This window comes from Sinocyclocheilus rhinocerous, unplaced genomic scaffold (genome assembly GCF_001515625.1).
Source record: "Sinocyclocheilus rhinocerous isolate Xijiao unplaced genomic scaffold, SAMN03320098_v1.1 scaffold605, whole genome shotgun sequence".
NCBI classification, from domain to species: domain Eukaryota; kingdom Metazoa; phylum Chordata; class Actinopteri; order Cypriniformes; family Cyprinidae; genus Sinocyclocheilus; species Sinocyclocheilus rhinocerous.
Window position 1 is genome coordinate 500,637 of NW_015661612.1, and position 15,823 is coordinate 516,459.

A 15,823-nucleotide genomic window follows, 5' to 3' on the forward strand; every position below is an offset into this window, starting at 1 on the left:
GACATTTTTCTTTACAAATCCTTGTTTTGTACTACTAATTCGTGACCAGTGTTTTGTTTTGCTCTCTCCTCTGTGCTTCCACGATTGTTACTTCCGCGTTCGTCACCGCGTTTGCCTACGTCCTATGTCATCCGCTGGACGCCACTCTCTCGTGAACGCACGTACGACAGTTAGCGGAAGTTAGAGATTAAGGTTTATAAAGTTGTAAATATGGATATTTTTCTTACACAAACACATCGCTTCGCTTCAGAAGGCCTTTATTAACCCCCCGGAACCATGTGGAGCACTTTTTATGATGGATGGATGCACTTTATTTTGCTTCAAAATCTCGAATTTATGCCGCGTCTTCGTTAACAAGACGGGACTATAATGTTATTTGAGGACTACCGGACATTTAAAATACATCATATAGGCTACTGTCTTGTCCTTCAAAATGTGCGTCCCTGTCATTGGATTGCAATCGGATAAGGGGATATCTCATATCTGGATTGCATATCTAGTCTCAGTATGGCAGCCGCTGTGGACAGCAAAGAAAAACCAGTGTCCTCTTGGCTTATATCGAAATCCTCCGACATTTTTCTTTACAAATCTATTATGAGTCTATTCACAATATAAACACTGCTTAATATAAATATTTGGGGTTCAGAACCTGTGAAAAATGCATTTGTGACATGTTTCTCTGGTTTATGCGAGTCTGTAGTGTATCCAAGAGAAAAAAAATAGATTAAGGGATGAGGAAAGATTGAGAATGAACTCTGTTTCTCAGAGTTATCTCCAGCGAAATAGAGTCCAGTCAAACAAGACACTGAGTGAATCTGTAATGCCACCAGGATGGGAAGAGAAGTCTTTTTTTTTCATGGACAGAAAAAATGCTTCAAACAGGATTATTCAGGATTATTCCATAACCTGTCCTGAATTTATTTCTTAAAGGTTTTATGTATAAACTTTGGGAAGTAATTGTCAAATAATCTGACTGCATTTCAGGCATTTCTTTGGGGGTTACACTTTAACGTGGAATTATCAAGTCATGTGACTCTACACATTGCAGTCATTTTCTTAATCATCGTTTGAAGTTTATTTTTCTTACCATATTTCCCATTTTAACCATGCATCTAACAAAATGTGGTGAATCTTATGCTTAGAACATTGTGAGAGAATGTGTCATGCTATTTTTGTCCAATTAATTTTTATTTCCTTGGTTAATTAGTCATGGTGGGGAACTGTGAGCTAGCGTTACATCTTTGTGTTGATGAATGAAGTCTTCTTACAAATATCTTCTTAAAAATATTTCTGAGCTGCAAAAACATTTTTTAATCAGTAGCTTTATCATCCACAAAGATAATTCAGAAATATCCCTTATCTGATTTGCATCTCTGGACACAGTCACTGTAATTCCTTCTAATTTGTTCTCTTCATATAGCTAGTAGCATTTGTAAGGGTATTATTAATTATTGTAAAGGATTTGTTGCAACTTAACACAGGTTCCTTGTAGTAATCTTGTCTGTAATTATTGGTGCCAAACTGAATTATGCACAGCTGTTTACATTTTCACACAATATTTTGGTTGTTCATTAATAGAAATGCACCATATTTTGCTATGTCAATATTTTCATGTTATGGTTAACAACCGAAAAATGTCAGTATAAAAAATAAATCTGTACTGTTTTGTCCAAATAAATGAAAAATAAAGCTAAAAATTAAAATCAAACATTTTTAATGCTACAAATGCCTTAGGCATCACAACATTATAATATACAGTATGAAGATGAGATTTGCTGAAGATTACATTTAACAGTATTAAATTATTAATGTTTTTAAAGACTAATGAGCACAATTAAATATCCAATATCCACAGATAGTGATAAATTAAACAATTCTCTAATATCAGCAGATTACGGTCCTACTATGTATTTTGCATCTCTATTCATTTATAATTGTGATGAGCTATAACATCCCATCAGACAATTTGAAGTATGGTTAAATATCTCACAGAATGCTTTTAATTCTCGATGCTTGTGTGATAATGGTTGGGATTTGTTTGAAGCATGACTTTGCATGCAGCTTGTAGTGATGAGAGTGATTTCTAATAGCTTTCAGATTTTTTTAGATCCACAGGGAGCATAAATCAGGTTAAAGAGATTACCCCTGTCTCAACTCTTAATTTTCTTAATTCTTGCCCATACTCTCAGAACCGCCTCTCACCTCAAGCTTTCTAATAAACGTATACTAAAGGCCAAATGTACACAAGGGATTGTAGAGATGAGCGAGTTTGACTGCCAGTTATTCCTTTCTCTCTAATGAGCAGCTCCATCTCCTATTGTTTATTCTTCCTCATATTTAACACTGTCTGTGGGAGTGAATATAGATGCTGCACTGGAGCTGGGCGATTTGAGGGGAAAATCCTCATTGTGCTTGGCTGGACTTTACCCCGTGGGTATTTGGCTCAGACCATGAAGCTAAGCAAAGTGCACAATTCCTGCAATACTCCATCAGCGGCTCCTCTCTGTATACCTGTGCTAGAGTCTGTGCAGCTGCTCAAGTGTGAATGGAGGTGGTTGGAGACCTCTAATAAATCTCGCACACATCCTCCCTTCAGCCTTTCGTGTTCGACATGACTTCACAGTTTCCATACATGCCATATGACTCCTTTTGAGAACCTCCCGTGTTGCCGTTTTTTCCCCTTCAGTGTTATAAAGTGTTCAGATGTAGTCCTGTGTTTGCGGCTGGTATGCATCTCTTCCTCTCTAGTGCGAATCGTGTCTCTCATCGCATTAACTGCTCATACTGTGATGAGAACCCATAACATTCAAATAGAAAAACTATCCTAATGTGTTTGGAATTAAAGACTGTGGGTGTCCTGTTGACAGAAGTTCGCTTTTGTGTGTGTGTGTGTGTGTGTGTGTGTGTGTTGGTGGGTGGGTGCTGGTGTGTATGTGGTTAATAACAGCCCATTGTCAACCACAAAGCTCATCAAATAGTTTTTTTTTTTCTCATTAAGTTTCACTTAGATTCTTAAATACGTTATTTCCTTGTGTAAGCCTTATTTGCATAGCACATTGACAGCAAGCATTTAATTTTTTTTTGGTTGAAATGTACAGTGTATGTGTGTCTTTATGCACAGTTGGATGTAAGTCTTCTTTTCACACAATATTTCTGAGGTTAAAATGTACACATAGTGCAATTTCCGTTTAGACCGGAGTTCAATTTTAAATATAATTATTCCCCATTTGCCCTGGTTCATTGAATCATTTCTGCATACTGATGAAACTAGTGGCTTTATTATATTATATTTATTTTCATATTTGTTCCACCTGCCCTTTGTTACAGGGTTACTGTCTGTTTGCTTTTTAAAAAGAGAAGGAAACAGGCACTGGACCTACTGCAGACTTGTTCTTCTCTAGTGTCTCTGATCACGTACACAGTTTATAGTTTTGAGAAACCTCACTGAAATGTGAGCATGTAAATATTACTGATGTTTTTTTTTAGTGGAATTATTGAGGTAATATGAAATTAATACTTTTATTCATCAAGGAATGCATTTAATTGATCAAAAGTGATGGTAAAGACATTTATAATGTTACAAAACTTCTTTTGAACTTTCTATTCATCAAAGAATCCTGAAAAAAATCTAATTTTGCACAAAAATATTAAGCAGCATAACTGTTTATAACTGTAATAATAAAAAGGAATGTTTCTTGAGCACCACATCAGCATATTCAATTTCTGAAGGATCATGTGACACTGAAGACTGGAGTTCTTTTGCATTGCATTTTAATATATTTTAAACTAGAAAACTTTGTAATAATAATATTTTGCAATATTACTGTAATAATATTTAGCAATATTACTGTAATAATATTTTGCAATATTACTGTTTTATTTGGGGTGTGCAGCAGAGCCAATATCTGTATTTGTAGAAATCTCAAAATAATTTTTATCTGTATTTAGATAAAATCTGGAAATGGGCAGGGCTTGAACCAGAAGTTTGTAGAATTACACGAGAAGTCCGTTTTAAATGTAATTCTGTTCCCCTCATAGTTTTTGATTAACAAATATGTCTTATATAACTCCTTAAAATGATTATTAAATATCTTTTAATTAAAACAATAAACAAAATGTTTAATAAAGGCTCTGATTTCTGAAAATTGCACAGAAACGGCAAAGTGGGTTAAATTTGCGACCATGCTGTTCTCATTTCATTCACAAGAGTTTACACTCCTTAGTGTATCATAGGGCTGGGCCAAAAAATTATCACAATTAAATTTTTCATAGCAGTCAGTATCGGTAATTATCAAAATAAATGTCAAAACTTTTTTTTTTTTTTAGGTTTAAAGGTTTTGCTCCTTAGTGAAAGTTGTAGAAACCAGTTAATTTTAGTTTTATACTGCTCTTTATTTTTAGAACATTACAAACATTGTTATTTAACCTTTAAAAAAATACTTTTGTTGGTATAACGCAATGTAGTCGATTTGACTTGGTGTTGCAGTTAATTTAGATGAAGCATACTTTTTAGGTTTACTTTACTTTAGGTAAAGTAATAATTATAGCATTGTTTTTATCCCGTGGTTTCCAACAGGAAATGGATGCCAACAGTTAGGGCCTGCAAATTTACCATCAACCAAGATACAGGGTTTTTTTTTTTTTTTGGCTCATTACATGTGGCAAAATGTGAGATAGAGTCATGTATTGTAGACATGTACTTCTTTTCCATGTGATTTGTTTACACCATACTAGGAGAAGAGAAACAAACATCTCTGATATGCTTTTAATAGCGCCATTAACAACTATGGGTAGTGTTCAGTTCTATAGACGCGTCGTTATTACTTCTTGAATTTTTCAAGACTTAATTTGCCTGTCGAATGCGGCTGTCACTCCTGTAAATAACCAAACTCTGTGTTCAAAACAGGATTATACAGAAGTGACAACCGCATTTACCTGCACATGGCCTTGGTGGCTTTTTAACCACACAACAACAAATCTCATTTCCCTAGTCAGAGCATCCTGGCCAGTCACAGCGCTGCACTGATTCATATGGCAAGAAACATTGTGGTCCCACAGCCTGGCAGTGGAGTACCGCTGTTCTCCATAATCGCAGTGAAACAGAATGCCTCAGCAGCCCTCAGGGCAGCCCGTTTGTCTGTATAGATCACTATGCCAGATGGGAGTCCATGTTCTGGGATCAGAAGAAAGCTAATGCATCATCCCACTGTTAAGAGCCCTAGTGCCAGAAAAGACTCCCGCAGTGTCATAGATTGCAACAATTAGTTTTAAAAGGGAATGCAAGTGGGTCATCCTTCAGTATTCACACTGAAATCCATAATAAAGTTTGGGAAGTTAATGACAAGTGAATGGCAAGTGACTAGTGTACACTAGTGGGTACATTAATAATATAAAAAGCACCATTTTAATTAACTGTTCATAGATGTGAAAATGATAAAATCTGCTAGTTTCTACCTCGGAGTGAGAAAAAAAACGTATTTCACAATTGCAACTTTATATCTCACAATATGACTATTTGTTATTTTAAACTTTATCTCACAATTACCTTTTTTATATTGTACTCTGAGTCTGAGGCGTAAACAAGCTTCCGTAGATCCCCAAGCATGGCACAGTATCAATAACGTTCAGCTGCTGATTTCCTGTTGTGTCATTAATGATTTCCTGCAGAATACTTCCTTTTTAATTCAGATTAGGGTTTTATTGGAATGCCAATAATGATTCTGATAATTGGCTTGTTTTGGTTTGATATAATAAGAAATTATAGTCTAATAGTGCGGTGTGGTGCTAGAGATCTTTTGGATTTTATATTATTCCAATGTAATGTGAATAATTAGCATGGAAAGATCTCCAATCTGTTTAAATAGATTGATTTTTGTCTTTGTTTGGTTTGTTTTCCAGGCCTTCCGTTGGCCAATCGGGAGTCAAGTGGATGGCGACGAGATGCTGGAGATCCAAGTGTTTAATTACAGCAAAGTCTTCACTAACAGGTATGAAAATTCAATACATTTGTGACCCTGGACCACAAAACCAGTCATAAGGGTACATTTTTCGAAATTGATATTTATACATCATCTGAAAGCTGAATAAATAAGCTTTCCATTGATGTATGGTTTGTTAGGATAGGACATTATTTGGCCAAGATACAACTATTTGTAAATCTGGAATCTGAGGGTACAAAAAGAATCAAAATGTTGAGAAAATCGCCTTTAAAGTTGTCCAAATGAAGTTCTTAGCAATGCATATTACTAATCAAAAATTAAGTTTTAATATATTTACAGTAGGAAATTTACAAAATATCTTCATAGAACATGATCTTTACTTAATATCCTCATGATTTTTGGCATAAAAGAAAAATCAATAATTTTGACCCATACAATGTATTTTTGGCTATTGCTACAAATATACCCCAGCGACTTAAAGGGTTAGTTCACCCAAAAATTTTAATTAGCCCACAGATTACTCACCCTCAAGTCATCCTAGGTGTATATGACTCCAGTCAGAGTTATATTAAAAATTGTCTTTGATCTTTCAAGCTGTTTAGGAGTTCAGCGTTGCGCATACTCCGCTCAGAAGTGACGCAAGCGGAAACGCAGTGGAGAGATCAAAACAAAACATAGGTATAGGTCACTTATTAGAAGTACAAAACGAGGATTTGTAAAGAAGAATGTCAGAGGATTTCGACATTCTGTGCCAGAAAATCTGACCTGTGGTTGTTTAGGGAAATACCTGTAGATGGCGCTTCATGCACGTGAGCTGAATCCTAAGCGGCTATTCACAGAGGATGCGTTTTTGCATTTAAAAAACAAGACGTGGGAAATTAAATGGGAAATAACTATAAAATATGAAATGGGAAATAATAATAATGCACACCTTACAGCGCACGGACGTTTAAAAGCGTGTTTGACGTGCGAGAACAACATCACAGTGATGAGTAGTATGAGGTTTCAAAGCATTTTAGATTGTTTCTTTTTATTGTGTTCGTTCATAGAGGGAGAGGTGGGACATACAGTAGTGTGCACCGGTGGCTCGTCTGCAAAAGATCCAACAAATTTGTTGTTTACAGAATTTCAATGACGATTACAAAGAACCGATTTCCTCAAATCCAGCACTGGAGGGGTCATTGTCCTGCAGAATTTAGCTCCAACCCTGATAAAAACTCAGCTGCCTGTAGCTTTCTAGTACCTCTGAAAACCTTTACAGCCCTCTACGAACACCTTGCCATTGAATCGCCATTGGCTAGTACATTTTTTTGTTTACTCACCAGACTGATAAATATATACATACACATATACATACACATACATACACACAAACATATACACACACACACACACACACACATACTTGTATTTGTGGTTTATGGAGACTCTCCATAGGCGTAATGGTTTTTATACTGTACAAACTGTATTTTCTATTGCCCTACACCAACCCTACACCTGCACGGACGTTTAAAAGTGTGTTTAACGTGCGAGAACAACATGAGAGTAAGTTAACAGACACATAATTAAAATTTTTGGATGAGCTGACTTCAGTGAATAGTCATTTTGTCACGCTTTACGAATACTATGGCAACGTCCGCCTCGAGTCCATGACACGAGCACCGCTTTGACTGTACAAAACGCATCCAAAATGAGAGAAAGCGGCAGCCGCACTGTGATTTCACAGCTTGCCATGTCCTGTGTAGCTTTAGAACTGGGATGATTGCGTTGCTCATCTGAAGTGCGTGCGCTGGAGCGGCTCAGCAAAGTAAAGTGCAAACATCATTTAAATCACCATATCGCATTTAGTTTTGAGTAGTATGAGGTTTCAAAGCATTTTAGATTGTTTCTTTTTATTGTGTTCGTTCATAGAGGGAGAGGTGGGACCTACAGTAGTGTGCACCGGTGGCTCGTCTGCAAAAGATCCAACAAATTTGTTGTTTACAGAATTTCAATGACGATTACAAAGAACCGATTTCCTCAAATCCAGCACTGGAGGGGTCATTGTCCTGCAGAATTTAGCTCCAACCCTGATAAAAACTCAGCTGCCTGTAGCTTTCTGGTAACTCTGAAAACCTTTACATATAAGTTGCATATTTTAGTTTTTTGTTCAATTGTAAAGAATCATTTTATTTTCATTATTAAAGGGTTAGTTCACAAACTAACAAAACCATTAATGAAACTAAATAAAACTAAACTGAAATTATAGGAAATTTGAAAACGATATTAATATAAAAACTAATTTAAAAATTCAAAACTATTATATCCTTGGTTCACCCCCCGGAGCCGTGTGAGACACTTTTTTTATGGATGGGCGCTTTTTTATTTAACTTCTTTTGGACTGATGCATGCAACACCCGCTGAGTGGCATTAAACAGCTTGAAAGATCAAAGACAATTTTTAATATAACTCCAACTGGATTCGTCTGAAAGAAGAAAGTCATATACACCTAGGATGACTTGAGGGTAATTTTCATTTTTGGGTGAACTAACCCTTTAAGACTGGTTTTGTGGTCCACGGTCACATTTGCTATCACATCAGCTAAAAAAGGTTTATTGACACACATCTCTATATATTTAAGAGGCTATTTTTAGAAAATACAATGTAATCAAGACATATACAAGAATTATTACAGTCTTAAATTTGAAGAAGATAGTGCGTGAAGCAAGGCTATAAACAAAGCCTAAATACATTTCCATTTAATTCAAGTAATTAACATTCATGGCTTCAACCTGTGGTCTCCAAACAAACTGCAGCAACACAGCAATGGTTATTTAAATGTTTTCTCTCAGACAAACTAAAGCTTGTTTGTTTTGCAGCAAGTCTTTGTTATTTCCATCTGACCATATAGGACCTCATAACTCATAATGGCTGAACTCTTTGTGACACTGGTTTTCATAATCATGCTGTTTTGACAGTCTAGTAACATGTGTAGACAATTTGAGCCTTTCTGGTATTTTGAGATATTATTACACATGATAACAGCAGGGGTGAGGCCACCCTACTGCAGGTTTTGTGCTGTAAATCATTTATTTTATTTTATATATTTAGTATATTTGAAGAGTTCAGATGCAAAAGCCTCTTAAGTGTCGTCTGAAATTTTAATCTAAAATGAGCATTTTTATCAGACTCCTATATTTATGTTAATTTATTTCACTTTAATGGCATAGAAAATGACCTATACATTGCCATTAAAGTAAAATTACTGAACCTAAACATAGGAGCTTGATAAAAATGTTAATTTTAGAAGAAAATTTCAGATGGCACTCTGAGGCTTTTGTATCTGAACACTTCATTTGTTTATTTTTAAGTAAAGTGTTTGTCTCTCCTTCCCCGCACAGTTTGTATTTATTTTGAATTTTTAGATATTAAAAATAATTTTTAAAACAATGATTTGAATGTTTCTCTTCAGGTTTATAACTAAATTAATATGTTTTAATTATAATGTTTTAATATTTTCTTGTGGCAGTATTAAAGTCATTTTAATTATTAGTTTATTACATTTATTATAATGTGTATTCTAATTTACACGTTATAACATTCATGAGATATGAGTGAGAGAGCAGACACAGGATTGAGGTCCACCCTATCAGTTCCAGTTCCAGTATTTTCTAGAAACTTGTTGATGGAATGCAGTGCTCCTGTTTTTTTTTTCTGTACCTGTACCTGTACCTGTACCTGTCAGTATTCAGTCTGTGAAGTTTTTCCCCCACTGCTCTTTTTCTGAAGAAATGCTGAATGACGTGTAAATTCTGTGTCCTGAATGGTGTAACACTCCTGCTGATGCAGACGTCAGTGTGTGTAGTTGTATATATGGTTAACTTCCTGACGTTTCTCTAGAATACATCAGATTCTAGATTGAGTTGAGATGTTAGGTTGCAGTGGTGTTAACAGATTCTCTGTTGCTCTTGCTTGTGAGTGAATCTGATGTCTCTTCCAATCTAAGTCAGTTCCATTTCAACAGGTCTGGCTACATCGACGTGACTAAGTAAATCAACAGCTGTCGTGGGCGCCAGTAGAAAAATCTACCACGACTATTAAGTTAATTTAATTATGGTTTGCAATCAATGGTCAGCGCTTTGTTTTGTGTTATCATAGGCATTGTTTTAAGTTCACAGATATCTATTGTGGTCTCAATGACACCTGTGAATAGATTACAATGTATAAGAAAAGCATCTGCTGAATAATTCACATGCCATTGTGACATATGTCAACCACGCAGCTCATTAGCTATTTGTTTGTTATTTACAGATGTAATTTCTATCCATCATATGCATTACGTACTGTAGCTGACTATATCGACAAACACCATGTGATATCTTGAGCTTTGCAAACTCAGTAGGTCGGGACAAAACACCAGGTGTGAGACCGATGTGTAGCTCAGAAACTCTATCTTCTTTATGCAAGACTTAAAGGTTATACATTAGAGATGAAGATTTCCTAGCCTTGGGAAGATTCATTCAGCATTGCTGTTGTTATTTCATGAACAACTGACCACCAGGTGGTGACATTGTAGATTTCTGCAAAGGCATTAATAGGACACCGTCCTGCAATTATAGTCAATATGAGAAGAAATCAATTAAATCAAAAGAGACAGTAATGTTACAAAGTGTTCTGCTTCAGATAATTGCACTTTTGCACTTGATTTATCAAAGAATTCTGAAAAAATGCATCACATTTGCGGTACTTGAGCACCAAATTAGCATATAAGAATGATTTCTGAAAGATCATGTGACACTGAAGACTGAGTTTTTAATCCATGGAACACAGGGTACATAAACACAGAAGACAGCAGGAAACACATCCATGTAACAAGTAGACCAGACAAAAGGGAAACTGAACAGGCAGGAACTTAAATACAAGGGTAATTAATAGAACACAGCTGAACAGAGACACCGTCCTGCAATTATAGTCAATATGAGAAGAAATCAATTAAATCAAAAGAGACAGTAATGTTACAAAGTGTTCTGCTTCAGATAATTGCACTTTTGCACTTGATTTATCAAAGAATTCTGAAAAAATGCATCACATTTGCGGTACTTGAGCACCAAATTAGCATATAAGAATGATTTCTGAAAGATCATGTGACACTGAAGACTGAAGTAATGGCTGGTGAAAATCCAGCTTTGCCATCATGGGAATAAGTTACATTCTAAAATATCTTAAAATTTAAAACATTATTTTAAATTGTAATAATAATTTGCTGTATTTTCGATCAAATGAAATCAAAGAGATAGAGAGACATTCAAAGAGAGAGAACAGTAGATAGAGAGACATTTAAACATCTTACCGAACCCCAAACTTTTTTTAACAGAAGTATGTGTATGTTTTAAATACTCACCGTGTTTAAAAAGTAGTAGGGAGTTAGTTTAGAAGTAAGCCTGGGTTTGAATCCAATGACATGTAATGCTTTATGTCAGTGGATGTATATCAGATGTTGGTCTGCATTTTCATGCATTTAAATTAGTAATATCACTGGAAGAGAGTGCTGTGCAGGAGAGAGCACTGCTGCTCTATATCAGGATCTGCTACTGATGACAACTACAGCGAATATGCAGAAAAGCTTCAAATTCTGTCTCCAAGGCCACTCATTATATTACTCGCTAACAAAGTGAAAACTCCTTCTCGGCAGTTCCTTGGTATTAGATATGTCCCTGCTACGATATGTCCTACTCAATGTCTGTGGTGGTTATGGCCTTCACAATAACGGTAAAAATAATATTAAAAACAGTAAAGTAGTAAAATGAAGTCAAAACTGGTTACAATTATTATTTAGAACACAGATCGGAACATCAGAAATCAACTTGACAGTGTCATATGGTTTTAGTATACTGTAGGAAATGAACGGGGTAAAAATGTTGGAAAGCAATTTGGGAAAAACTGGTAGTTGGGTAATGCTTGAAAAACATGTTTTTTTTTACATTTACCTTACATTTACATTACCTTACCAAATATGGGTATTTATGGTTGTGAATTCTCTAGTTCTGACCGCTACAACAAAAGACTAGTGACTTGACAAGGCAGGACGCAGTAAATTATGGAGCAGATGAAAGTCAATTGTCTGTTGTTTGTTCAGGGGATCAATAATGTATGTGGGGTCTTTAGAAAAGTTGATCGGGAGCCAGAACCTGATCCAGGATCAGTGAATTATTCACCCGTGGATGCATACAGTTCAGTGACAGTCAAAAAGTCATTATTTCACCACTGAACTGGGCACATATCAATCACAATGGTCTTTTTTCCCTTTATCGAGTCCTTCTGGCTGAACAATGGTGTTGAGTGTGTCAATTCACATTTGAATATAGCTGTACCTCAGAGGCAGGTGCTAAAAATGTTAGCGGTTTAGGGTGGTTGAATGTGTTTTCTCATCATATTCACTGACTACATGGATAGACCCGCCTGTCTTTCTCTTCCTGACAGTGATGCAGTAATAGACAAGAGAGAGTGTGTGTACTCTAACTACATGTGACGTTTAATTGGTCAGTCCAGAGCTTCTGATTGCTTTGGTTCACTGCCTATCAGTTTTCATAGAGAGTTGAGTTAACAATCAGATCACAGAACAAAGACACATCACTATCGCCCATGTGTTTGCTGATCTTCTTATGTCTTGATTTGTGCGTCTGTGTGCTTCTAAACTCATGACAGACATTGTGGTTACGTATAAAGCATGTGTTTGTGTGGCTGGAGAGATTGCAGCTTTCTTGTTGAAATAAAGAAATTAAACTTCGTTTTTATTGGAAAATGTATACATTATTCATAGAGGGGACAGTATTCAGTATTGATTAAACAATAAATACGAATTTAATAATGTTATTTTTTTAACAGTACAGCCAATTTACTAGTATTTCCCCAATTTTTTTTATAACTAATGCTGTTAAAGGCTGTTTCCTAACTAAAAATAAATAAATAAATAATAATAATAATAATAATAATCTTGTAAAGATGATTTAACTTTCTATTTATCAATGAATCCTGGAGAAATGTATTACAACTTCCACAAAATAATTAAACAGCACAACCATTTTCAAGTCTGATGATAATAGTAAATTTTCTTGAGCACTAAATCAGCATATTAGAATGATTTCTATAGGATTTTTAAAGGATGAAAACTTCGCCTGTCGTCATCACAGGAATAATTATGTTTTAAAATATAGAAAAATAGATAAGTTATTTTAAATTGAATAATATTTCACAATATTACTGTTTTTGCTGTATTTTTGATCAAATAAATGCAGCTTTCAAAAATATTACCAACTTTAAACAATAGTATAATTAAACATGGCTGACTGCTAATAACAGTAGCAGTAAATTTATAAAGTTTAAAAATAGATATTAAAAAAGCCGTAAAGATATTGTCTTTGAAGTTCATGATATCCATCTCAGCTTTACATACTTTAATATTTTATTTCATGTATAGAGTCTATTTGTGTGTGTGTGAGTGTGTTTCTCACAGTGTTGTTATTTTTCATTGTCTTTGTAGTTGTCACAGTGTATCTCCCTCACTGTGACCAAACCACCCTTTTAAGTTCAGTGCGCATTGGGCTGGACCAAAGTGAGTGAAGGAACGTGTTAGACTGTTGTTAAACACAGCTGTCTGACTGATCTTTTTGTGTTTGCAGGTTAATTGGCACTTTCCGCATGGTTCTGCAGAAGGTGGTGGAGGAGGGTCACTTGGAGGTGTCTGACACTCTTATTGACGACAATAACACAGCCATACGGGTGAGACGTGAGGATCGCAGGCAGTGTGTGTGTGCATGTTTATGTTCTGGTCTGACAGATCAGAAATGCTCTTTTTTCATATAACACACACACTCACAAAAACATCCATTCACATATTTCACCACAGGGGTCTGTTTTTTGCTAAACTTGCACAAAAATGTTGTTGTCATGGTTACAGGTCTACTCGGAGGCTATAGAGGACTGTTCAGTTTTATTTCTCTTTTTCTGTGATATCCACCATCATGTGCAGGTTGATTTCTGTATGGGTCCTGCTCATCTGTGTTAGGATAATTAATTGCTTGATTAAATAAAATCTCGGTTTAGGTGGAGGTGTTAAAATTAAAATGATTTTCTCTATTAAGACACCTTTGATTGCTGATCTGCTGCATTTTCAGCCAAGATCTTACCAACAAAATAGTTTGGTCATTGCTCCTTTTAAACATTTTTAAGCTAAGTGGATTATTATTCATTCATTTGCATTTGCCTAAATGTGTTAAATTTTGATCTTCCACAAATTATTTGCTTTAAACTGAAAACACTGTCATTATCTGCCCACCCTCATGCCACTCAAACCCTGACTTTTTTTTTTTCACAGCACAACACAGAAGGAGTTATTATTAAATTGTCAAGGTTGTTATGCAACACAATGCATAGTGATCACTGGCTGGTCCTTGGTCATCTTTTATCTTGCTTAGGGCAATGCAAACTAAAAAACTAAATTAAAAAACCTCAAACTAAATTAAAATATTGTGGATAGGAAAACAAAAACTTTCTAAAATGAGAGAAACACATATTCTATTGGTTGCATTACCAAGAAAAGTCAATCTAAACTATTCACATAGCGTTGAGTAACGCTGTGTCAGATGTTTCTCCTCCATTTCTATTTCATACTCGACTCAGAGCAATACTTAACATTATTGTAACATTTTTATGATTTTTGCAACTTGTAACAAATTGTACTACTTTTATTCTTAGTCTTTGATGGTCCACTTGTACTTACTAATACTCTGCAAAAACTATAAAACTGATTATTTATTTTTATTCATTTCTTTTTTTCTGTTGAGATGAGACATCAGCAAAGCGTGAAATTTGTCTTGGTTAATTAAAGCAGGGGTTATATCTAAGTAAAGTTGCAGCAGGTCTCAGGTTCCCCCTTTTGTATGACATGTGCCCTTGGGAGAAGTGACCGTCAGGCAGTTGACAGGGATAAGTTGGACTGAGGCTAAATTGTTCCTTGTTCCTTCTAATGAGTTTGTAAACATGAGAAGGAAAGGGTAACTGATGCTGACAGACTGATACTGCCACATGGGTTAGCATGACCCTAACCCTAACACTTAACTCTAACACCTATACCTTCTTCAGCTTAGTCAGGTTTAGACAAATGTCTTAATTGCTTGTGAAACCTGTGAACTAGTTAAGGTTTACTTAGTACTTAATTTCTGTTTTGTGCAGAACATATTTTAAATAAAAAGATATACGTATATTTCAGGTTTTTCAATAATAGATAATAAACGTTTGTTCTTGTATTTTATTTTATTATGTTATGTTATGTTATATTCAGTAGTCCACCTGAAGACAAGTAAAAAAGTGAAATAAATATGTACTGTGCATAATCTGCATATCAATTTTTTTTTACATAAATATGTATAATTATTTTAAATTATTATGTTTTTTATTTATCATTTTGTATTTCAGACAAGTATTTCCATAGAGATCAAATATCAGACCATGGATGGGAGTGTGAAGGTGTGGAGCGATGGTGAATTCCTTGATGTTCCAGATGACTGTGATGGAACTTTCCAGTTTGAAACAGACAGTCTACTTTCTGGACGCAGCCAGAGCTCCGGGACGTCACCTGGACGATCTATCCACGGCATTCCCACATTCCGCAAGTAAGTGTCATCTTAGCCAGCCTCAGTTAAAACAATCACCCTCATCATCATCCTCTGTATGCAGTGGCACAGAGAATTCTGTGATGATAATAGTGATGAAGAAGATAATGAGGAGGAAATTAGATTAAGTATTCTTGCCTATTTATTATATTTGTCAAGTTCAGTCAAGTGAGTATAGAGACATGCAATGTCGTGCTTAACAAGACCATGGTGTTACATATATATATATATATA

At 35.3% G+C, this 15,823-nt stretch overlaps 1 protein-coding gene across 2 annotated transcripts in view; it reads left to right on the forward strand.

Annotated features, from left to right (window-relative positions):
• Window positions 1-15,823, forward strand: part of LOC107726465 (otoferlin-like) — a 65,312-nt gene that overhangs the window by 14,876 nt on the left and 34,613 nt on the right. For both annotated transcript variants that reach the window (XM_016536055.1, XM_016536056.1), the window contains exons 3-5: window positions 5,899-5,987; window positions 13,598-13,697; window positions 15,393-15,589. In XM_016536055.1, the coding sequence (XP_016391541.1) occupies window positions 5,899-5,987; window positions 13,598-13,697; window positions 15,393-15,589 (386 nt within the window). The remainder of the gene's footprint in view (window positions 1-5,898; window positions 5,988-13,597; window positions 13,698-15,392; window positions 15,590-15,823) is intronic.